This window comes from Littorina saxatilis, unplaced genomic scaffold, assembly GCF_037325665.1.
Source record: "Littorina saxatilis isolate snail1 unplaced genomic scaffold, US_GU_Lsax_2.0 scaffold_206, whole genome shotgun sequence".
Taxonomy (NCBI): Eukaryota; Metazoa; Mollusca; class Gastropoda; order Littorinimorpha; family Littorinidae; genus Littorina; species Littorina saxatilis.
The window spans coordinates 117,347-142,853 of record NW_027126599.1 but is presented as its reverse complement, the minus strand read 5'-3'; the positions used below and the strand labels follow the sequence as shown (position 1 = coordinate 142,853).

Below are 25,507 nucleotides of genomic sequence, written 5' to 3'. Positions count from 1 at the left end.
TAATACATGTCCGTGGGTTTTTCAATGTTCGGTTATTTCCGTGGCTTCATGCAGAAAGGGAACCGTCGTCTGCAATCAACGACATGGACCATTCTGGTCCTTGTTGCCGACAAAAACATGATTTTAACACAGAATTTAATGTCAGAATAGCTATATAAACGCTATTGTGTTTTCATCGTAGCAATAGGGTCCGATATTTAGACTCGAACAAGTATAATGCGACTCGTCTTCGACTCGTCGGCATTATACTTGTCTCGTCTAAATATCGGGCCCTATTGCTACGCTGAAAACACAATAGCTGTTAATAGCCACATAGTTATGTGACAGCTTAGATAGTTAGTTTGTTAGTTAGTTGTTGCTTCTTGGGTCCTGCGGACCATATAGGCCAAATCAGGACCCCTGACAGCTTAGAGTCTGAACAACAAAGATACTGGGCGACATAAAGACTGGTCAGACAACAAGGAGATTTGACAATAGGAACGTAGCCACAACGTTATCGGACAGCACATAGTCTGAACAACAGAGAGACACAGAGACTTGGCGATACGGACGTAGGCACATAGATATATGTCATCGATAAAGGTCAGCATATATATATATACTTGACAACAGAGAGACAGGTCATTAAGGTTGGTATGTGACAGCTTAGAGTCTGAACAACGGAGAGACTGGGCGACATAGCGACTAGTCAGACAACAAAGAAACTTGGCAGTAGGAACGTAGCCACAATGTTATGTGACAGCACAGAGTCTGAACAACAGAGAGACAGAGAGACTTTGCGATACGGACGTAGGCACATAGATCTATATGTCATCGATAAAGGTCAGCATATATACTTGACAACAGAGAGACTGAGCAATGAGGTAGATAGGTGGCAGCTTAGAGACTGAGCAATGAGGTAGATAGGTGGCAGCTTAGAGACTGAGCAATGAGGTAGATAGGTGGCAGCTTAGAGACTGAGCAATGAGGTAGATAGGTGGCAGCTTAGAGACTGGGCAATGAGGTAGATAGGTGGCAGCTTAGAGACTGAGCAATGAGGTAGATAGGTGGCAGCTTAGAGACTGAGCAATGAGGTAGATAGGTGGCAGCTTAGAGACTGAGCAATGAGGTAGATAGGTGGCAGCTTAGAGACTGAGCAATGAGGTAGATAGGTGGCAGCTTAGAGACTGAGCAATGAGGTAGATAGGTGGCAGCTTAGAGACTGAGCAATGAGGTAGATAGGTGGCAGCTTAGAGACTGAGCAATGAGGTAGATAGGTGGCAGCTTAGAGACTGAGCAATGAGGTAGATAGGTGGCAGCTTAGAGACTGAGCAATGAGGTAGATAGGTGGCAGCTTAGAGACTGAGCAATGAGGTAGATAGGTGGCATCTTAGAGACTGAGCAATGAGGTAGATAGGTGGCAGCTTAGAGACTGAGCAATGAGGTAGATAGGTGGCAGCTTAGAGACTGAGCAATGAGGTAGATAGGTGGCATCTTAGAGACTGAGCAATGAGGTAGATAGGTGGCATCTTAGAGACTGGGCAATGAGGTAGATAGGTGGCAGCTTTGAGACTGAGCAATGAGGTAGATAGGTGGCAGCTTAGAGACTGGGCAACAGGGATGATGCGCAAGTGTAGGGCGTGTGTGAACGATGGAAAGCAAAACATCCGAGAGAGAGAGAGAGACAGAGAGAGAGAGAGATATAGTGAGAGAGAGGGAGAGAGAGAGAGAGAGAGAGAGAGAGAGAGAGAGAGAGAGAGAGAGAGAGAGAGAGAGAGAGAGAGACTCAAGACTCAAGACTCAAAAACTCAAAATGTTTACTGTCCTCATAAAAACAAGGAAAATTGCCATACAGTGTCAGGCAATCACAGACATAAAAACATCACATGTATTAAGAATTAAACGATTGCACTTAAAACTAATAACCTTAGCCCGCTTCACATTTGCTGTAAACTTAGAATTAGAATTGCATTAAAACACATGTAAACATCCTAAGCGTCTCTCGCAGCACTCACACTTACAGACACGCACACACACACACACTCTCCCTCTCTCTCTCTCTCTCTCTCTCTCTCTCTCTCTCTTATCTCTCTCTCTCTCCCTCTCTCTCTATCTCTCCCTCTCTCACTCGCCATCTCTCTCTATCTCAGTTAAACTAAAAACAATAAAATATATTCAGATTGAGTGGGTAATAGGCACACAGGCATGATTTAAAAGGTCATGAATAGATAACACATGCGCGTGTATCAAGATCAAGAGTTCAAGTTCAAGTTTTTATTGTTCATTACCCAGGGGCATTATAAACAATATTCGCAAATTCAAAAATGCACAAAGTACCAAGTGATCAAAAAAAAATAAAAAAAAAAAAAAGAAAACAAAAAGAAAAATAGAAGAATAGAAAAGAAAAAATGAAAAAAATATTTGGAAAACAAAAGTACACAAACAGTGAACACAAAATATTATAGTACAGAAAATGCAAACACACACACACACATTGATTCCTGGCAATGGGGGACACAAAACGAAAATACGGTTAACAAATCCCAGCACTATGAAAAATTGCTACTAATTAATTTTATAAATTCCAAGAGTTTCGTCAACAATTTCTTATTTCTTGATACAAACAGTTTTTTGTATTTAAGTGAATTTGGTTTTTTCCAGTAGAATGGTGGAATAAGTTCTGCTCTTTTTTCATTGAAAAAGTCACAAACAAACAAATAATGATACTCATCTCCTATATCTTCTGATGTACATTTTCTGCAAATGCGATTCGCTCTAGGTATATTAAGGTATCTTTCTTTCTGTACTGGCAGGTTGTTATTTGTAGTTCTAAATTTCATGAGTGTAACGACTTTTTGGAACGACAAGGATTTAATGTAGTCTTCACACACAAAACTATCTTTAAACAATCTATAATTACAAAAAATGTCTTTTGTATCCATTTCTGAGAACCAATTGTGAATATACTGGTCATATAAACACCGCTTTACTTTTTCTTTAAACCAAGTAGATGTATATTGAGAAACAAATTCTTGTTGTATCCAAAGCCCAGAAAGACCTATATCACTTAACGTTTTTTCTATGCATGACAGATAATCAGAAGTAAACATCTTTTGCGAATATAGTCTATTGGTAAATCTGTAAGCAACACTTGAAAATTTGTTTTTGTTAACTGGGTCAATTAGTTTATACCAAGGACTACTAAAGGGAAGGACTGGCACAGCTCAGCTTCAGTGCATCTAGCGAAGGCCACCGCTCGCGGGCTGTGCTGGCGTCTATTTTTAGCGACACGTCACGGGCTGCGCGTAGTAGTTTACTGTAGAGAACCTGAAAATAAATTCCGTTGATTTTATCCCAAAAGCCCATGTACTGTCATGTACTGTCTCGCAATATTATGAGAATGTATCAAATAAAAGTTAAATGACACTAAAAGACTCTCTTTTAAAATAATAGCTTCTTCAAGTGCGGACTATTTTGCTTGCAACTCGCAAAGTAGTCCTGTTTCAAACTGTCATGGCGGCAAAGAAGTGTTTACATCGCATGTGCTGACTAGAAGTGGATGTTTTGATTCAGTTTTCGATCGTGTAGCAAGTGTTTTCTTCATAATGGTTAACAAGTGTGGTGTAGTTAACTGCAAGGGGAACTACAATGCAATAAATAAGTGCCGAGTCTTCAAGATTCCCAAGAACGAGGAGGAGAGAAAGAAGTGGCTTGCTGTATAATAGTGTCTTACTTCCACGTGAGAACTTTTTCATCGACCCAGAGAAGTTCTTCGTTTGCGAAAAACACTGGCGGTATATCACAAACATTCAACAGAACAAGGCGGTATGACACACACACTCAACAGAACAAGGTGGTATGACACACATAATCTCCAGCGGACAGTCTGCAGCTCCAACAGGACCTATCCAGCCTCGAACAGTGGGAATCAACATGGCAGATGGAGTTCAACCCCAGCAAGTGCACCGTCATCCGCATTGCCCCGAACAAGAAGAAGCCCATCCTGCCAACTTCCTACAGCCTCCATGGACAGACTCTGGAAACAACACCATCCAGCAAGTACCTAGGGGTCTTAATCTCCGATGACCTGTCCTGGAGCAGCCACGTGCAAGCGACTGTCAACAAGGGCAACAGAACTGTGGGCTTCTTGCGGCGGAACTTCCGGGAGTGCACCACCACCGTCAGAACTGCTACGTACAAGGCCATGGTCAGACCGGTCCTTGACTACGCCTCGCCAGTCTGGGACCCGATCTCTCAGAAAGACGTCACGGAGCTTGAAAAAGTCCAACGCAGAGCAGCCCGTTACGTCCACAACAACTACAGCGATCGGACCCCAGGCTGTGTGACCAGCATGCTGAAGACCCTCCAATGGGAACCACTCGCCGACAGAAGACTCGCCAACCGCCTCACTATGCTCTACAAGATCAACAACGGCATAGTCGACATCAACAAGGCCGAGTTCTACACCTCTGGCGACAGCCGCACCAGAGGAGCCCAGAGACTGTTCCAGGAGAGGGCATCCCATCCTGTTCTCTTCAACTCCTTCTTCCCCCGAACACTACGTCAGTGGAACAAGCTCGACCCTAAGACCACAGTTGCTCCTTCACTGGAGTCCTTCCAAGCTGGTCTGGGTCGTACCCACGGACTTGCCTCGCTGACACAGTAACCCTGCAGCTCTTCGTGTAAATAGTTTTATACTTTTAACCATCTTCTCGGAGTTATTGGGTCACCCACCACCAGTAACCAATCACCCAGTACTCCGCCGCTGGACTACAGACGTTCTGATGAACCCAGTCCACATCAAGAAAGAAGAAGAAGAAGAAGAAGAAGTAATCTGTAGAGAGACTGAGGCGGTATAACACAAACATTCAATTGAACAAGGCGGTATGACATACACAATCTGTAGATTAACTGAGGCAGTATAGCATTAACATTCAACAGAACAAGGCGGTATGACACACACACTCTGTAGAGAGACTGAGGCGGTATAACACAAACACTCAACAGAACAAGGCGGTATGACACACACACACACTCAACAGAACAAGGCGATATGAAACACACACTCAACAGAATAAGGCAGTATGAGTCTATGACACACACACTCTCAACAGAACAAGGCGCAGTCTAACATAAAAACACTCAACAGAACAAGGCGGTATAACACATTAACACTCAACAGAACAAGGTTGTATGACACACACACTCAACAGAGAGACTGAGGCAGTCTAACACAAACACTGTACAGAACAAGGCGGAATGACACACACACTCAACAGAACAAGGTGGTATGACTGTGACACACTCTACAGAGAGACTGAGGCGGTCTAACACAAACAGTTAACACTCAACAGAACAAGGGCGTTTGACAAACAAACTCAACAGAACAAGGCGGTTTGACAAACAAACTCAACAGAACAAGGCGGTTTGACAAACAAACTCAACAGAACAAGGCGGTTTGACAAACAAACTCAACAGAACAAGGCGGTTTGACAAACAAACTCAACAGAACAAGGCGGTTTGACAAACACACTCAACAGAACAAGGCGGTTTGACAAACAAACTCAACAGAACAAGGCGGTTTGACAAACAAACTCAACAGAACAAGGCAGTTTGACAAACAAACTCAACAGAACAAGGCGGTTTGACAAACAAACTCAACAGAACAAGGCGGTTTGACAAACACACTCAACAGAACAAGGCGGTTTGACAAACAAACTCAACAGAACAAGGCGGTTTGACAAACACACTCAACAGAACAAGGCGGTTTGACAAACAAATTCAACAGAACAAGGCGGTTTGACAAACAAACTCAACAGAACAAGGCGGTTTGACAAACAAACTCAACAGAACAAGGCGGTTTGACAAACAAACTCAACAGAACAAGGCGGTTTGACAAACACACTCAACAGAACAAGGCGGTTTGACAAACAAACTCAACAGAACAAGGCGGAATGACACACACACTCAACAGAACAAGGCGGTTTGACAAACACACTCAACAGAACAAGGCGGTTTGACAAACAAACTCAACAGAGAGACAAGGAGGTAGGACACACACACTTTGTAGAGAGACTGAGGCGGTCTAACACAATCATTCAACAGAACAAGACTGTATGACACACACATTCAACAGAACAAGGTGGTATGACACACACACACTCAACTGAGAGACTGAGGCGGTCTAACACAAACACTCAACTGAACGAGTAATAACAAGTTGCAATCGTGGGGATTTTTTTGCTGATTTTGTTTAATTTTTAATTTTGTTAATTTTGTTTGTCTACCTCAGTTGCATTCAGTCTGCTACAAGTATGAGTACAACCCTTATTGTTTACTCTTTCTCCTTCTTCATAGGTATTTTTCTTTTCTTAATCAAATTCTCATATTTTCATTAACATGATAGATAAACCGATATCATATAAATCATAACATTTAAATAAAGAAAAAAAATTCAGTACTTAAATTAATTTACTTTCTTAGAGAGACAGGCAATTTAACAAAAACACTCAACAGAACAAGGCGGTAGAACACAAACATTAGGTATTTTTCTTTTCTTAATAAAAATGGAGTAGAAAAGGGGTGACAAAATACTGTTTTCTTGATGTGGCATGCACCTGTGATGACAGGTCAACTTCACTTAATGTACTTTGGTCTCTGCGGATGACTTTTTAACAGGTTTCACTGTACACAGTTTTGAAATGGGTGTTTAATGGTGGTTGTGTCAGGTTGTTTTCCCAAATCATGTCTAAAACATTGTACAAAACACTTATGAGGGCCCCAAAGGGGGGGTATCATCACGATCACGGGAAGGGAAATTTTCGCTTTCACGATCACAGTTACCTTGATTTTTGTTTTCACGATCACGAACACCAGTGGCAAATCACGGTCACGGTAAAAGTTGCATGTACAGAAAGCACGTGTCAAAGTAAACACAACCACACAGTAATTCGCTCCTCTGGATCTATTGTTTATTCAACACAAAGCGACAACTGTTGCACTTTTTTATAATAAATTTTTGAATTCTCTTTCATACACACATAGAAATACATATCATGATTTGTAATCAGTAACAAGAATGTTGTTTTCATTGGGTTTTTTCTCTCTCTCTCTCTCTCTCTCTCTCTCTCTCTCTCTCTCTCTCTCTCTCGTTCTCTCTCTCTCTCTCTCTCTCTCTCTCTCTCTCTCTCTACACTCATACACATTCAACCCCCACACCCTCACTCACACACATGAATATATACTTGCACAATTTCACATTTCCAGAGCTAAATCTTGTAAACCCATTTTCTCAAAAACTATTGGGTGGATTGAAATTAAAGTACATGTATGTGTGATGGGTTTTTTATTTTCAACTTTGCCGTACAATTTGAGGTACACCATCGCCTGGTTCCATGGCCTTGAATAAAAAACAGGAATGCTACAGGCTAAAAACGGTTTTACCTGAAAGAAGCGCGCAGTACCAGTAGCGAAGCCACAAGCCTGAGCCTGCGAAGCAGGCGAGTCAACTAGGGGGGTCCGGGGGCATGCCCCCCCGGAAATTTTTTCAAAAAACGGTTAAAATCTGTGCAATCTGGTGCATTCTGGGCATCATTTTAGGGGTTGTAATAGTGTTGTGATCTTGTTAAAAATCCCATTTTAGCCTCCCCCCACCACCATTCAACACACCTCCAAACTGGTGAAAACAACACTACTGTGCGCTGGCTTCATTGAGACCGGCGCCCGGTCGCGTTGCGCGATATTCACACGGATCGTTTTTGCGGAAATTTTTCAACTTCACCGGAAAAAATTTGACTTTACCGGATTTTGAAAACGGCTTTATCGGATTTCCGGCAATTACCGGAAAAGTAGCATGCCTGACAAAATCCCCAACGAACATGACTTTGATCGTCTTTGACATGAGGATCAAGTGACCCAAACTGGCGCGTCTCCCCGCCATTGTTTCTGAATTTAACCCATTGTTGATATTAAAGTTTACAGGCGCTAAAATAAATCCAAGCTTAATGCAAAGAAGCGACAATTAGAATCTATGCCAAGCGTGTCCACGTTGCTGGGATGAAAAACACATTTCTAGTTTCGGTTTTGGCTAAACGCAGACTCGATCTCGAGCCAGTCGAGGTCACACTGAGCGAGACAGCCGGACGTGGCAATGTCGACAATGTCAATGATCTCACTCAAACTCAAAGATCTTGAACAAATTTCAAGATCTTTGCCTACATTCAGAACAGTCATAGAGCAACATAGATCAACATACCTTGGTATTTCGTCTTCAGAAAGACCGACCCGTAGCCTGACCTTTCCACCAAGGAAGGCATTCTCGCCGCCTGCTTTGGTCTGGCTTGAATCCACAAAATATAACAGAAGTTCGATGACAGTACCGCTGCACGCCATTTTTGATCTTCGAATTCGAATTTCACTCAAACCTTTTGCACGAAGCCCTTCCATTGGATGAAGTTTGGTAGAATTTTGCAATTTGCCTTCTGATTGGATCTCTTTTTGTCAGTGTGTAATTGTAAAGGGAAGCAATCGCTCTCAAAATCATATTTCTGAATGTGTTGTTGCTTCCCTTTCAATCGGGGTTGGCTCCTTACCGAATAGACTACAGGATCATAGAGTGTAATACAGCTGTGAAAAAATGTACGTTGAAAATAAAATGCTTTGCAATAATGCCCATCACGATCACGAAAACAAATGACGATCACGATCACGAGACTTGATTTTTTTGTCATCACGGATCACGGGCAAAGTCCCATCACGATCACAGAAATGGAAATTTCGGCAATCACGGTCACAGAAAGGTCAAAAAACGCCAATCACGATCACGGTTTTAAACCCTTTGGGGCCCTCCCTTATTGCAAAGGAAAGACACAGGTGTTCAAATTGCTAATACTATAGTATGAATGTGTGCTACTGGAGAGACCCTCTACACCCAATGTTGGCACAAAATTCCTATTTAAACTTTACAAAATCAAACTAAGATAATGCAAACACTTGATCATAACCTTTAGGACACCTTAAATGCTAGTTTTAGAGAGAAAAATAGCAATGATAGACAAACAGAGTGAGAGAGGCAATGGCCTTTGCTAGCAAAGGCTGAACATAGACTGTGCCAGTCCTTTCCTTTAGTAGTCCTTGGTTTATACCAATAACAGAGCATTCTACATTTCATATTGACATCTAAGGGATATTTTCCAAGTTCGCCAAAAACCATTGCATTAGGGGTGGATTTTCTTAGTTTGAAAACTATCTTATAAAAACGCAACTGAAGCTTCGTAGCTAAATCGCAAGAACCTGAACCCCAAATTTCACAGCCATATAGTAAAATCGGAACAATCATTTTGTCAAATAGATCAATCTGTATATCCACGGGCAATGAGAGTTGTCTACATGTGCGAAGAAGAGCAAACATAGCTCTTGACGCACGGTCATACAATTTTTTTGTGCTACCGAAAATGTATTATTATAATTAATCTGTAACCCTAAGTACATCACATCAAGGACTACCTCAATTGGCTTATCATCATACGTAAATTTAGGTATAATTCTTATTTTACCCCTTGAAAAAACAATGACTTTCGTTTTTTTAACATTAATATTCAGTTTCCATTTCAAGCAGTATGCATGCATTTTATCTAAGCATTCTTGCAATTTCGTTTCAGACTCAGCACAAATCACAGTGTCATCAGCGTACAATAATACAAACAGTTGAAACATTACATTCACATCAGCATCATCCATACCAAGAGAAACAGCTTCTCTAGAGAGAGAAGTCAATCCATCACTAGTTTCCCCTAAATACGGCTTTAGGTCATTTAAAAACAAAGCAAAAAACAAGGGAGACAAATTTTCTCCTTGTCTGACCCCACAAATGCTAGGAAAATAACCAGAACATTCACCTTTAACTTTAATACATGATTTTGCTTTATCATACATATTTTTAACAGTTTTCAAAAAATTTCCATTAACATCAAAGCTAACTAATTTCTCCCATAAAAGTGCTCGCCGAACTTTATCGAACGCTTTCTCATAGTCGACAAATGCACAATACAAACGCTTTTTCTTTTGGAGAAAATTTTTTATAACACAATGCAAAGTAAAGATATGATCTAATGTTGAAAAACCAGCACGAAATCCTGTCTGTTCTTGACCTAACTTATCATTAAGTTCCAAGAAAGTCGATAATCTGGTATTTAAAATCGCAGTGAATAGTTTACCAAAGCAGCTAAGTATTGTTATTCCTCTATAATTAGTTGGGTCTGTTTGGGAACCCTTATTTTTATACAGCGGGATAATTTCGCCAATGGACCACTGAGTAGGAACATTACCAGACTGTAACACAACATTAAACAACTTAACAACAATATCAGTCATCCCCTCGTTAAAGGCTTTCAAATACTCATTAATAACTTTATCTTGACCACACGCTTTGTTGTTTTTCAATTTTTTTACACATTTTATAAATTCCTCTTTTGTAATGGGTGCATTCAGAACTTCATTATTTACACTATTATCACCAAACAGATCTCTTTCTTCATCCACATCATCTTCGTCACATTCCTGTAACTTTGTAAAGTGTTCTAAAAATGCTGAGCAAGAAGGAAACTTAGTACTTTTGTTATTATTCTTATTCTTATTTAGCTCATTCCAATACGCCTTTGGATCGCAAGTTTTCATTTTTCTTAGTTTCTTCACAAATTCTTTATGATACAACTTACATTCTTTTTTTATTGTTGTTTTATAGTCCTAAAAGGCATTCTTCTTTTCATGCTCAGAAAAATATTTTTAAAACGCTTAACTTTGTTTTTTGCACGTACAAATATTTTCCTTTTTTCTTTACAAGAAAGAGCATTCTACAAACTCGTACGCACACGCACACACACACATACATAAACACATACATACACACAGTCACACGATCACAACACACAAGCACACACACACACACACACACACACACACACACACACACAGACGCTCACACAGACACAGGCATACACACACACACACTCACACCAGCGAACCAACATCCACGCACCCACACATGCACCAAAGTGCCCATCGCTGCGGAGTTGGCGGCAAATCACACAGGGTGCTTCAGGTCGTGGCGTTGAGTAGCCTGACAGCAGAGGGCAAGTAGGAGTCCAGGAACCTGTTAGTGCGGCACTTGAAGGAGCGCAACCTCCTCGATGCTGATCGGGCTGGAGTCTGAGCTGCGAGGACGGGATGGAGAAAGAGAGAGAGAGAGAGAGAGAGAGAGAGAGAGAGAGTGAGAGAGAGAAGGAGAGAGAGAGAGAGAGAGAGAGAGGGAGAAAGAGAGAGAGAGAGAGGGAGAGAGAGAGAAAGAGAGAGAGAGATCGAGAGAGAGAGAGAGAAAGACAGAGAGACAGAGAGAGAGAGAGAGAGAGAGAGAGAGAGAGAGAGAGAGAGAGAGAGAGAGACACTCTCCCAAACAAACAGTAACTTAGTTGATAAAGCACAAATATTAACAAACCGCTTGAATGGGGAATTTGCAAGAAATCAGTGTGCGTTATAATGAATTAGTCTGCAAGTTTGGAACATGCAAATGGCGTTATTTTATTATCCCCTTGCAGGGAACAAAAATCAGATTGACATTTCTTTGGAACTGTGCTTGACTGGATGGTTAATAACGGTTCATCGTTTTTGTAATTTGTTTTGTTTGTTTGTTTGAACCCAGACTGCCCTGTCTCCTCCCTGACTCCCAACTTCGTTCAATACCACGAGGCGGGAATCGTCGGTCACAACATAGTTGACCTTAACGGGGACGCTGCCACGTGCATAGAGGCCTGTGTCCAGAGCACCTCCTACTACTGTCTCAACTTTGAGTACAATCCAGCCGAGAGATGTCTACTCGGGGATGCCACAGAAGTGAACTATCCTGGCATCTGGATCGAAAATGAACCTGGCTGGATCCTCTACCAGATAAACTGTCAGTAGGGTGACAATCAGTTGGGTGACAATCAAATATGCAAGACAGATAGACTGCTAGCGATCCACGTCAAGAATTAAAACAGAAAAGAAAAAAAAGAAAGGTTAAATTGTTGGAACGTTTACAAAAAACTTCGATCTATCGGCTTTTACCCAGAGCAAGGATGGCCAAATCGTCCGCCCGATCGCCAGGGGCGAGTAAAAAAACCCGCTGGGCTAGTAGAAACCGCCTGGCAACTCGCCCGGCTGGCCAGTGAAAATCGGGTCAAAAACGTCCCTTTTGGTTGTCATATCAAGTTTCAAAGCCATTCATATAAACACCGCAGATGCAGCAACTATGTATGTACCGGGCCAACGACATTTCTGGGGGGCTAGTGACTTTCTTGAAGTTACTCGCCCTGATGGCCAGTTAAAATGTTGATATTTAGCAATCCCTGAAGAGTAACTACAGACAAAAACTAATGATTCTGTGACTTATTTGAAAATGTGGCTGGGACCCCAAGCTGGTCGATAGTCTAAATTCTTGTCTTGAGTACAACGTTCCGATAATTTCACCTCGATCCTTGATCGTTCTTGTTCTTCGTCAGTAAGGTGACTACGCATGCGTGGCTGAATTATTGTCATTTCGAGATATTTGTTCACCAACAATTCAGTGCCAACGCTTCGTGCAGCAAGCCACGGGAATAGAATTCACCAAGTCGATTTCGCCCAATAAAATATCAGGTTCTACGTCATGAAATTCTACTGGACTGCGTGAGAAACTTAAACAACAAGAAAGGCAAGTTGTTGGAACATTTGTTATTTACAAAACAATACGTTACAGTCACAATTATATCGACTCAACGGTCTGTTAAGTGCACCGACAAACAGTAAGCATCACTTAGCTTGGCGGAATGTTCGCCCGCTTGACATTATTATGACGCTGACGTCATTCCCTTTCTACGTCATCATTTCGTATTATTATACGTTATTTGCGTGTTTGACCAAAATATGACATTTTACACAGATCGAGACAGTCATTGTTCTCCGAGACCGCGCCAGCGGTCGAGGTGAACAATGACTGTCGAGATCTGTGTAAAATGTCATATTTTGGTCAAACACGCAAATAACATTTATGCGATACATAAATGTTATTTGCGTTCAGGTACTTATGACTTTGTTGTTGTTTTGACGATTGAACGAGCACACACACACACATGCATGCAATCCACATGTATGCAATCAAACACATAAGCTTCATATTTGGGCGTTTCAGGTTGACCGAAACTTCAAAGGAACTACAAAACACACGTCATGTACTCACTTTGTTGTTGTTTTGACATTGAACAGCACACACACATGCAATCAAACACATGACGGGGTTTTTTTTAGTTCCTTTGAAGTTTCGGTCAACCTGAAAAGCCAAATTATTATACGTTATTTGCGTGTTTGACCAAAATATGACATTTTACACAGATCGAGACAGTCATTGTTCTCCGAGACCGCGCTAGCGGTCGAGGTGAACAATGACTGTCGAGATCTGTGTAAAATGTCATATTTTGGTCAAACACGCAAATAACATTTATGTATCGATCGAATTCCTTTCAGGTACTTATGACTTTGTTGTTGTTTTGACGATTGAACGAGCACACACACACATGCATGCAATCCACATGTATGCAATCAAACACATAAGCTTCATATTTGGGCGTTTCAGGTTGACCGAAACTTCCAAGGAACTACAAAACACACGTCATGTACTCACTTTGTTGTTGTTTTGACATTGAACAGCACACACACATGCAATCAAACACATGACGTTTATTTTTTTGAGTTCCTTTGAAGTTTCGGTCAACCTGAAAAGCCAAATTATAAAGTTTTGTCGGCCTCTGACGTCACATGACTCAAAGAAGGGAAATCCAATCTCCAATCGATACATAAAGTTTTGTCGGCCTCTGACGTCACATGACTCAAAGAAGGGAAATCCAATCTCCAATCGATACATAATCATTCATTCGCTTGTGACTTCCTAGCAATCAGCCGAACATTCCGTCAAGCTAAGTTGTGTTTACTCAGTGTTTGTCTGATGAACTTGTGACTGTAACGTATTGTTTTGTTTATAACAAATGTTCCGATCTGTCCTGTTTTTTTATTCTGAAATTTGGAACGTTGGCAGTCTATTTTGTTTAGGATTGACGTGAGAAACTTGCAACACGTGCACACATTTGAATCCATTTTGGTTAGTTCCACACACAGTAGCCTGCGGGTAAAGTAAAGATTAGCGATTGCTGCGAGTTGGAGTTAAAGCCACAATACGCGTGCTAGGAGGAACTTCTACGCGTTTTGAGTCGGGCTGTTCTGTCTTGGAGGAGTGCTGATTTACCGTTGCATCCTGATTATGCAGGGTAGTTAATAAAAGAGTTCTCGCTTTCCAGTTAGTCGCTTCGCATTATGAATATTACAAATTATAATCCTCATTGTAAAACACCTGAAAGTACTAGGTTGTTCATTCAGTTACATTCTTAAACTTGTTCTTGTCCCAGAAAAGGTAACAGGTGTGTGTTTGTGTGTTTGTGTGTTTGTGTTCGCATATAGATCTCAAGAATGAACGGACCGATCGTCACCAAACTTGGTGAACAGGTTCTATACATTCCTGAGACGGTCCTTACAAAAATTGGGACCAGTCAAACACACGGTTAGGGAGTTATTGGTGGATTAAGATTCTACAAGGACTTATAGAGGGGCATATTAATGGTCAAAGGGAAATAACCTTCTCAGTTGGTGGCAGTGAGAATGGTAAGGACGGGGGTGTTTTTCCTACCTCGGAGGAATGTCTTGTTATTATTATTTTCTTCAGCAAGATAACTGCCTCCTCTTGAAACAATTTCCTCAGTTTTGATCTATTTGTCATACTTTATTAGTTATGATTTTGTTGCTGATTTTCGTTCGTTCGGCGGTCATGGGGTTGTATATGTACCTATCATTTATTTTCAAAATTGTCTTAATTCACTGTTGAATCTTTGTATAGATAATATTAAAGAGTGTGTGTGTGTAATGAAGATGTAGACTTTTAAATTGTTTGTGACTACTTCGACAAGGTGTTTGTATGCACTACTTCTGACTCTCTGCTTCAGTATGATCAAGTTCAGTGTTCCGTATCAGTGTTTTGAACCCTTTGGTTCTGTTCTTCAACTTTCTATGACGCATAAAATAAATCTTACAACAAGCATTCATCATACTAGCCAGGCATGTTGTTCTTTCGTAAGCCTCTATGTTAGGACTGCAACGTTTTTTTCCTTTTAATTAAACCGTGGTGAAGATACATTACAATCTAATAAACCGTGGTGAAGATACATTACAATCTAATAAACCTTGGTGAAGATACATTACAATCTAATAAACCGTGGTGAAGATACATTACAATCTAATAAACCGTGGTGAAGATACATTACAATCTAATAAACCGTGGTGAAGATACATTACAATCTAATAAACCGTGGTGAAGATACATTACAATCTAATAAACCTTGGGGTATGAAGCTTAACTGTTTCACGGGGAAAGAACGCAATGTCCAACCATGGCAACGATTACTAACTTTTGCTATCTGGGAAACACCTGTGGAAAGCCCAGAAACGGGTGTGATGTGAGTATAATCTCCGCATTACGTGTTGGCGAGAAAATAGTCATTATATTAACGACACAAAAATGTATGGTGTTTGAAAATGTACATTTACTAAATAAAAAAATAAAAAATAACTGACTACTGCCTATAACTTTATTTAACTATCTAAAGTTATGATGTTGCGCTATATAAATGCTCATTTATTATTATTATTATTATTATTATTATTATTATTATTATTATTATTATTATTATTATTATTATTATCATTATTATTATTATTATTATTATTATTATTATTATTATTTAAGTTATTGAGACATCCCAGTGCACTAAGGGATTTATAGAGCAAATCGAGAAAATTCATTATTGAACGAAGCGCATAGCGCTGAGTTCAATAATTATTTTCGAGATTTGCTCTATAAATCCCTTAGTGCACTGGGATTGTTTCAATAACGATATTGTCGGTACCGCCAGAGAAAAAAGAAGATACAACACGCACATTTTGCTACGCGCATTTGAATAGGCATAACTGTGTGGTCAGGTCGTATAGAAGATCTACTTTTGTGTGGGCTGTCTCGTGTGTTGTGCTTTCATCACACGCAAACTCTTGTTTTAATTTCTGTTGGTAAATTCCAGTGTAGCGTTAAGCTAAACAGTGATGATCTTTCTCTCATTTGAACTCGGAGAAAGGACTGTGCTTTCAGTTATTTGCGGTTCGAAACCTTCATCGAGCTTCGACAGATTGACTGTGCAGAGTTGTGCCCCTTGCCAAGGTCGACGGAAAGCCCATTTTCAAAATAAACGTGGCATGTTTTTCGTGTGGTATCTTCCCTCATCGGGGAGTCTGGTACTAAATATGAACGGTAAGAATGCTCTGAACCCTACACGTATTATATCCCCATCGTTTTATCGTTCACATTTGCCTAACACGTTTATTTGCTGAGCGGGATTTATGTCGTCTGCTAGGCTATTGCACTGAGTCTCATTTTAAAAACAAAAATTGCTCGTCCCGTTGCACTGAGTCTGCACACATAAATGTAGTACTAGCAACTGTGCCACCACCCAGCCTCTCCTCACTGTTATATCTCAGACCTCTTCCCACGGTCTGGTATCAATTAGAATAAGAGTACATTGTGCACCCTAAGCTTCTCCCAGCACAGTATCCTTATGCTAATGAGTTTCACTCTGTGCTCAGCTCTGTTACTGTATGCTGCTTATATCTTATGCTCTATACTTTAATGAATAAACTTAGTGATAGACATTCGTCTGATGTTATACTGATGTGGCTGAGAGTGTGACCCTACGATAGCCTCCGAATATAAACACCTAACACCAAACTATTACATGGTGGCAGCTCTGGTGCCCCAGTGTGAACATCTTACAACTTACAAGTGTTTTCTGTGCCAGCTTTTGTGTGTGTGACACTGACAGCTTCTGATCATCGGAACTGTACTACCTGGAACTTTGTGACTGTGATTGTGATCTATGTGAGTCTGGAACAGTGACTAACCATTAGTAACTGTGTCATTCCCTGTCTTCAACTGGATTACTGAATAATTATCCTGGACACTATCCTGACCACCAGTGACTGTGTCTCTGACAGACAGTAATGCTAGTGCTGTACACGGATACATCATCGACTCCGTAACCGTCACTCCGCACAATCCGGTAAGTGGTATCTTTCTCAATTTTACCACGCACACACAACCAACATGGCTGATGCACCATTGCCACGCCCAAAGATGGACTGGTCATCAGATGACAAGGCACAAGCACTCCAAGATTTTAAGCAGCTCTGCGACATGTGGTTTAAAGTGAAAAACACTGAGAAAAAACTGCAACACAACTACATCATGTTGTGGCTTGGCAGTGAGGGTTTACGTCTACTCAACACATGGAACCTCACTGTCGAACAGCTCGAAGACCCCAAAAACATCTGGGACAGATTGCAGCTACTCCAACCACCACAAAATTTCCGCATTCATCGGCTAGAAATGCAGCGACTGACGCAATGGACAGGGGAGTCGGTAGAAGATTTTTGCACAAGATGCAGAACAAAGGCCATCAAATGGAAGTATACTGACAAAGCCGCAGAAGATGAGAGAGTTTTAGAGCAACTTATCGCTGGGACATCTATTTCCACTGTCCAGCGTGAACTCCTCTCTCGGGACAGCACCCTGACCCTCGCTACAGCCCTAGAACTAGCAAAGTCACACGAGGCTACAGCGAACCATATGCGTCAAATGCAGGAATTGACAGCTATACAGGCTCGACCATCGACGCCATCAGAGCAAAGGACAGCAGAGCATGCAGCAATTGCGGTGGAAAACACCCACCTCGACAATGCCCAGCCTACGGCACTAAGTGCTCAAAATGCCTCAGGCCCAACCACTGGCAGAAGGTATGCCACTCGAGCACCAGCGGTAGCACAGACAGACCTGGACATGCTGCACAGAGTCTTAAACAACACAAACCCCAAGGGCGGCGACGCGGTAGACCTGGCCACCAGCAAGGCGGCAGGAAACACATCAACGCCGTGCAAGACATCAGCGATGATGACCCTACTGACGACTTCGCCTGCCTGGATTTCTCTAGCATAGAGACAAATAACGGCGACAACCGGGATGAGCTATACGCCAGCCTGGACATCAAGTATACAATGCCAGCATCCCTTAGAGTAAAGGTGGACACGGGAGCACAGGGAAACATACTCCCACTCCGCATCTATCGGCGAATGTTTCCCGAGCAGCTCAACCCTGAGGGTTTCCCGGCAGCAGGCGCCACAGAACTACGTCGCACTGTACTACAAGCGTACAACGGGACAATCATCAAGCAGTTTGGAGTCATCAGGATCCAATGCAAATTCAAGAAAACAGAATGGCATGACGCAGAATTGTTTGTCACAGACAGCAACGGTCCAGCCATCCTGGGACTACCCAGCAGCAGACAGCTGAAGCTAGTCACCGTTCACTGCGCCATTCAAACAGCAGCAGCACCAGCACTGAAGCCAGTCAAGAACGCCAGTGACCTGGAGCGTACATACCCTGACAGATTTGAGGGAATAGGCAACTTTGAAGGTGAGCTACACATCACGCTCAAGGAGGGAGCCCAAGCAGTGGTGCAGCCTCCACGCAAGTATCCCATCCAGCTTCTAGATGAAATCAAATCGGAGCTGAAGAAGATGGAGAACATTGGCGTAATCACCCCCGTCACGGAGCCCACAGACTGGGTTAACGCACTAGCTTTCAGCAGGAAGGCTAGTGGCGGTCTGCGTGTGTGCCTGGATCCCAGAGCACTGAATCAGTGCATCAAGAGGACTCACCACAAGACCCCTACAATCGAGGAGATCACCAATCGCCTCAGTGGCTCCAAGGTTTTCAGCAAACTCGACGCCAAACACGGCTATTGGGCCATCAAACTCGATGAGGAATCCTCCATGCTCACCACCTTCAACAGCCCTGTTGGCCGATTCCGCTTCAATCGTCTTCCCTTTGGCCTCAACGTGAGCCAAGATGCATTCCAGCAAGCCATGGACCGCATCCTCAGCCAGTGTCCTGGTACCATCGGAATCACCGATGACGTCATTGTTCATGGCAAGGATGAAGAGGACCACGACAGGAACCTTCACCATCTGATGGACGTGGCAAGAAAATGTGGACTCGTCTTCAACAGCGACAAATGCCACATCAAGACATCTCAAATCAAATTCTTTGGAATGATCTATGACCTAGAAGGAGTCCATCCTGATCCAGACAAATGCTCAGAGATCCAGGCCTTGCCAGCGCCAAAGTCCGTCACTGATGTTCAGCGCTTCCTTGGCATAGTTCAGTTCATGTCTCCTTTCATCCCCAAACTGTCCGACAAGACAGCACCCCTCCGTGCATTGACCAAGAAAGGAGTCAGCTTTGAGTGGAACAGCTCGTTGCAGAAAGTATTCGACGACCTCAAAGCATCAATCTGCAAAGACACAGCCCTCTCCTTCTTCGACGTATCCAAGAAGACTACCATACAGGTCGACGCATCGAAAATCGGAGTTGGAGCAGCCCTATTACAAGACGGCAAACCCATAGCGTTCGCCAGCAAGGCCCTGACCGACACAGAACAACGCTATGCGAACATTGAACGTGAACTTCTTGCTGTCGTCTTTGGATGCACGCGATTCCATACGTACATCTATGGAAAACACTTTGTGGTCGAAAGTGACCACAAACCCCTGGAACAGGTGCAGAAGAAAAGCCTAGCTAGTACTCCACCTCGCTTGCAGCGAATGATGTTACAGTTACAACACTATGACGTCACCATCCAATATCGCCCCGGAAAAGAGATGATCCTTGCTGACAGTCTCTCCAGACTTAACCCGACACCCGGTAAATCAATCAGCCTGGAGCAGTCCATCTACGCAGTCCAGTTTTCATCTGACAGGCTTCAGGAGCTACGGCAGAAAACAGATGCCGACCCTGACCTTGCAGCATTGAGAGACACCATCATCGATGGGTGGCCAGATAACGCAAAACTTCTGCCCAAACGACTGCGAGACTACTGGTCATGCAAAGATGAACTAAGTGTGGAGGATGATTTGGTGCTCAAAGGAGATCGAATCATCATACCGGCAGCGATGCAAGCATACATACTGCAGAACATTCATGCTGGTCATCAAGGAAGTGAAAAATGCAAGCTTCGCGCCAAGACTTGCGTCTACTGGCGTGGAATCAATGCACACATTGATGACTGGGTGAAGAGATGCAACGTCTGCCAAAGCAACCTAAACAGCCAGCAGGCAGAAACTCTCCTCCCCCACGACGTTCCAACCAGACCTTGGCAAAACGTCGGCACAGACCTATTTCATTTTGACGGAAAGGAATACATCTTAGTCTCAGACTACTTCTCCAAGATGCCTTTCATCAGACGCCTACCCGCTCAGCCAACCAGCACTTCAGTCATCACAGCACTGAAACAGCTGTTTAGCGAACACGGAATACCTACAAAGGTCATATCAGACAACGGACCACAATATGACTCTAACGAGTTCACAACATTCTCAGCAGAATGGGGATTCCAACATGTCACCAGTTCCCCAAGATACCCCCAGTCCAATGGATTTGCGGAACGCATGGTGCAGACAGTCAAGAAGACATTGCTCAAAGCAAAGCAGAGCAACTCTGACCCAGACCTGGCACTGCTTTGTCTCCGCACCACCCCCATTGACAGTTCGCTCCCTTCTCCTGCTGAACTCCTCTACTCCCGCAATCTCCAGTCCAATCTCCCACACCTGGCCAAACCCACTCCATACAACAGGAAAGCGCGCAGGAATCTTCAAGTCCGCCAACAGAATCAAAAGAAATACCACGATCGTTCAGCCCGAGACCTTCCTCCACTTCACACAGGCCAGAAGGTTCAGATGCAAGAAAACAACGGCACATGGATACCAGCAACTGTCGTCAACAAGAGGCCTGAACCAAGATCATACACCATCCGGACACCCAATGGTGGCATCTACCGCCGCAACAGAAGACAGCTGCGAGACCTGCCCACCATGCAGAAACGTCTCACCTGGGCAGACCAACAACAAGATGCCAGTCTCAGACCGCCTCGCCAAGACACCCCACAACCTGTGAACAACACACCCCAACGCAGTGACAACACCGAGTCGACAGTTCCAACAACCCTTCGACGATCCAACAGACACACACAACAACCACAGCGACTCATTCAAACAATGTAGCTAACAGAAGTACTTGCAAGAAAGAAGAAAGAAGAGCATGCATGAAGACAGCAAGTTTTCCCGAAGAAGAGGAGAAACACACATACACAATGTGTTTTACATGTTTTACATACATACATTTATAATCACACAACAATACAATCCTCACACACAGACACATGTGAAGTGTTGTCAATGTATATGTTTATGTTGTTTTATGTGTAGAAAGTAGTATGTAATTTTCAATGTAATTTTCTAACCGTAGTTGAAACAAACTGGTAAGAAGAAAAAAGTCAAAGAACTGACTGAACAAAGTCAAAGTACTGTGTGACTCTTCCAGACATTACTTTCAATTATGACTGTCTCCTGGTTTCAAGAAAGTATTCTACGATCTAATCTGTGACACTAATATAATGCAGAACAGTGCCAACCAGCACCAACAGTTTCCAAGACACTTGCTAGTAGCGTTTCTGTGTCCTCAACCACTGCAACCACGACTCTTGTGAAAACAGTCTAAGAACAGTTCCTATCACCCTTGGTGTTGATAATATAATATCTTTTGTGGTTGTAGGTTATCCTATGTTACTTAGTAAGAAGTAACACTATGTTCAAGATTTCTACAGTGTGTTATACTTGCTTTCCAAAAAATAGGGGATGTAAAGCTATCAACTATGCCACCACTCAGCCTCTCCTAACTGATCTCTGACCTCTCCCCACGGTCTCCATGGTTCCATTAGTTAGAATAAGAGTACATTGTGCACCCTAAGCTTCTCCCAGCACAGCATCCTTATGCTAATGAGTTTCACTCTGTGCTCAGCTCTGTTACTGTATGCTGCTTATATCTTGTGCTCTATACTTTAATGAATAAACTTAGTGATAGACATTCGTCTGATGTTATACTGATGTGGCTGAGAGTGTGACCCTACGATAGCCTCCGAATATAAACACCTAACACCAAACTACTACAATAAAGAAGGCTGGTAATAAGTCTTATATGTGTTAAGAACGTTCTAAACCCTACACGTTTTCGATTCCGATTGTTCTTGCCTTAAAATAAACGGAAAGCATTCATTTACTGAACAGATGCAGTCGTATTTCAGTGTAGTCTGCTACGTGCTGATCTAGCTGCGACGTTATCGGAATAACACTTGTGTTTTCTGTTAGCTGCTGGGAATTGTACACTAACTCATCATTTGGTAATGTGGATAATAAGGTACATGCCACCAACATGGCATAATTATGAGAGGAATCTTCGCAAGTCGAAACTGAAAAATTAGACACAGCGGGTTCTATTTTTAGATCAGTGCAACTGTGGGCGGCACAGGCGCATGCAATCTGTCAGAAAAAAACCACTTCTGCTTTAATTGAAAAGCAGGACATTTATGGTCATAATCATTGGTATTGTGGAGAATATAAGCTACATGTCACCTTAATTAATTCTGAGGATGAGAGTACAGTCTCGCTTTGGCAAAGGGTGTAAGAATACGCTCTGTGGAAAAGTTAGCGCACTCCAGGAGTGCGCTAACAGATTTAAGCGCATCGCCATTAGCCAATCAACTGGTTCACATCAGTCATGTGACACCAGTACTTACTGACAATTATTATTATTATTATTATTATTATTATTATTATTATTAACAGAGATTGCTATATTATCTTTATCACGACATTGTCTTATACCAAAGAGCATGTTGTTTTGGAGATATAATTGTTAAGGGTTTGAAATTAGCTGCTGTTCGTGATATACTGCTTTGCATGTAGCATGCAGTTATTTGTCAGCTCGTGTGTGTTGTTTTTGAGGTGCGAATGTATATATACATAGTTATATATATATATATTATATATATATATATTATAGTTGACAACATTTTGTCGATTGCTATAATTCTATCATCTTTGTTTTGTAATAGACACCTCTGGGACATGTGTTTGTATTATATGATTTTAAAAATAATGTGAGTTTGTATTAGTGTTTACTCTGTGGATGTATGTTTACATCTAATCACTTTACCTGCTCAAACTATACGTGTTTTAAAAGTAGAATGCATCTTCTGTTAGCTTACCCTATCGTGTTGACGTAGAGAGTGACGTCAGTGTCTAGTGCCTTTCCTGCGTTTTGGTGTTGATGTTAAGACTTAGTGAAATGTTATGTATACTTGCGTACAACAGAAATCGTGTTGTAAATTGTTAACACTAAACATATTTAAAACTGTGAAATATTATCTAGTATATTTTATAAGCATCACACGTTTTCTTGGAACATATTTTGCCCAGATAAGCAACAGAATGCTTTAAGAGTTCATTATGAACAACAAACAACAGAGCTAGTTTTCCGTCTTAACAACACAGGAAAGAACACCCACCTTGATGTGTTTGGTTGGTCTTTTCTTTGGTAGTGCAATAGCGTTAATTATGGATTGTTGTTATCATCATTTACATAAAAACTTATCTGTTAATCCAAACAATGATATAATTACTGTGATGTTCTTAACTACACTTTAACATGGAATGTATGTATGTATGTATGTATGTATGTATGTATGTATGTATGTATGTATGTATGTATGTATGTATGTATGTATGTATGTAGGTATGTATGTAGGCATGTATGCATGTGTATTGGTGTGTCGGTGTGTCAGGTGTGCAAGAAAAAAGGGTATTTTTATATCATGGGTTTTATGAATTTTCTTCTTTTATTCTTTTATAGTTATTAATTAATGACCTATATGTGCTGATGACTAATTTAATTTCCTTTGTTGGATCAATAAAATGTTATGAGTTATGAGTTATGAGTTATGACATAACACATTTTTCTCAAGTTAACTAACACATATACGCCTATTCATTGTTCTGCGTTGTTGTCATCCTTTTTGTAGTTGTGGGTCAGAAGTCGGTAGTTCGAGGCTACTGTCAATTTTAATGTGCATCACTGATATTGTTTACAACTACTTGGTGTATTATTGTAAAAGTAAACTTGGCAAAAATATATGTTGCACCGTGTTTTTGTCACACACACGTTTGACAATTCTTCAAAATGATATGGTAAAGTTGCTCAATGTCATTGCTACAATTACTGCATTTGTTGTCATGTAACTACTTAAAACTTCATATTGTTGTCATGTAACTACTTAAAACTTCATATTGTTGTCATGTAACTACTTAAAACTTCATATTGTTGTCATGTGACTACTTAAAACTTCATATTGTTGTCATGTAACTACTTAACACGTCATATTGTTGTCATGTAACTACTTAAAACTTCATATTGTTGTCATGTAACTACTTCAAACTTCATATTGTTGTCATGTAACTACTTCAAACTTCATATTGTTGTCATGTAACTACTTAAAACTTCATATTGTTGTCATGTAACTACTTCAAACTTCATATTGTTGTCATGTAACTACTTAAAACGTCATATTGTTGTCATGTAACTACTTAAAACTTCATATTGTTGTCATGTAACTACTTCAAACTTCATATTGTTGTCATGTAACTACTTAAAACTTCATATTGTTGTCATGTAACTACTTCAAACTTCATATTGTTGTCATGTAACTACTTAAAACTTCATATTGTTGTCATGTAACTACTTCAAACTTCATATTGATGTCATGTAACTACTTAAAACTTCATATTGTTGTCATGTAACTACTTAAAACTACATATTGTTGTCATGTAACTACTTCACACTTCATATTGTTGTCATGTAACTACTTCAAACTTCATATTGTTGTCATGTAACTACTTAAAACTTCATATTGTTGTCATGTAACTACTTAAAACTTCATATTGTTGTCATGTAACTACTTAACACGTCATATTGTTGTCATGTAACTACTTAAAACTTCATATTGTTGTCATGTAACTACTTCAAACGTCATATTGTTGTCATGTAACTACTTCAAACTTCATATTGTTGTCATGTAACTACTTAAAACTTCATATTGTTGTCATGTAACTACTTAAAACTTCATATTGTTGTCATGTAACTACTTCAAACTTCATATTGTTGTCATGTAACTACTTAAAACTTCATATTGTTGTCATGTAACTACTTCAAACGTCATATTGTTGTCATGTAACTACTTCAAACTTCATATTGTTGTCATGTAACTACTTAAAACTTCATATTGTTGTCATGTAACTACTTAAAACTTCATATTGTTGTCATGTAACTACTTCAAACTTCATATTGTTGTCATGTAACTACTTCAAACGTCATATTGTTGTCATGTAACTACTTCAAACTTCATATTGTTGTCATGTAACTACT

The 25,507-nt window shown here is 41.1% G+C and overlaps 1 protein-coding gene and 1 long non-coding RNA gene across 2 annotated transcripts; both read left to right on the top strand.

Moving 5' to 3' along the window:
* Positions 1-3,919: 3,919 nt before the first annotated feature.
* On the top strand, positions 3,920-4,645 carry LOC138955066 (uncharacterized). The gene has a single exon (XM_070326777.1). It carries the CDS (start codon positions 3,920-3,922, stop codon positions 4,643-4,645), a length of 726 nt encoding a protein of 241 aa, XP_070182878.1.
* Positions 4,646-22,204: 17,559 nt separating this feature from the next.
* On the top strand, positions 22,205-24,016 carry LOC138955067 (uncharacterized). The gene is made up of 2 exons (XR_011452073.1): positions 22,205-23,789; positions 23,822-24,016. It is a non-coding gene; the product is annotated as an uncharacterized lncRNA (long non-coding RNA).
* The last annotated feature ends 1,491 nt before the right edge of the window (positions 24,017-25,507 follow it).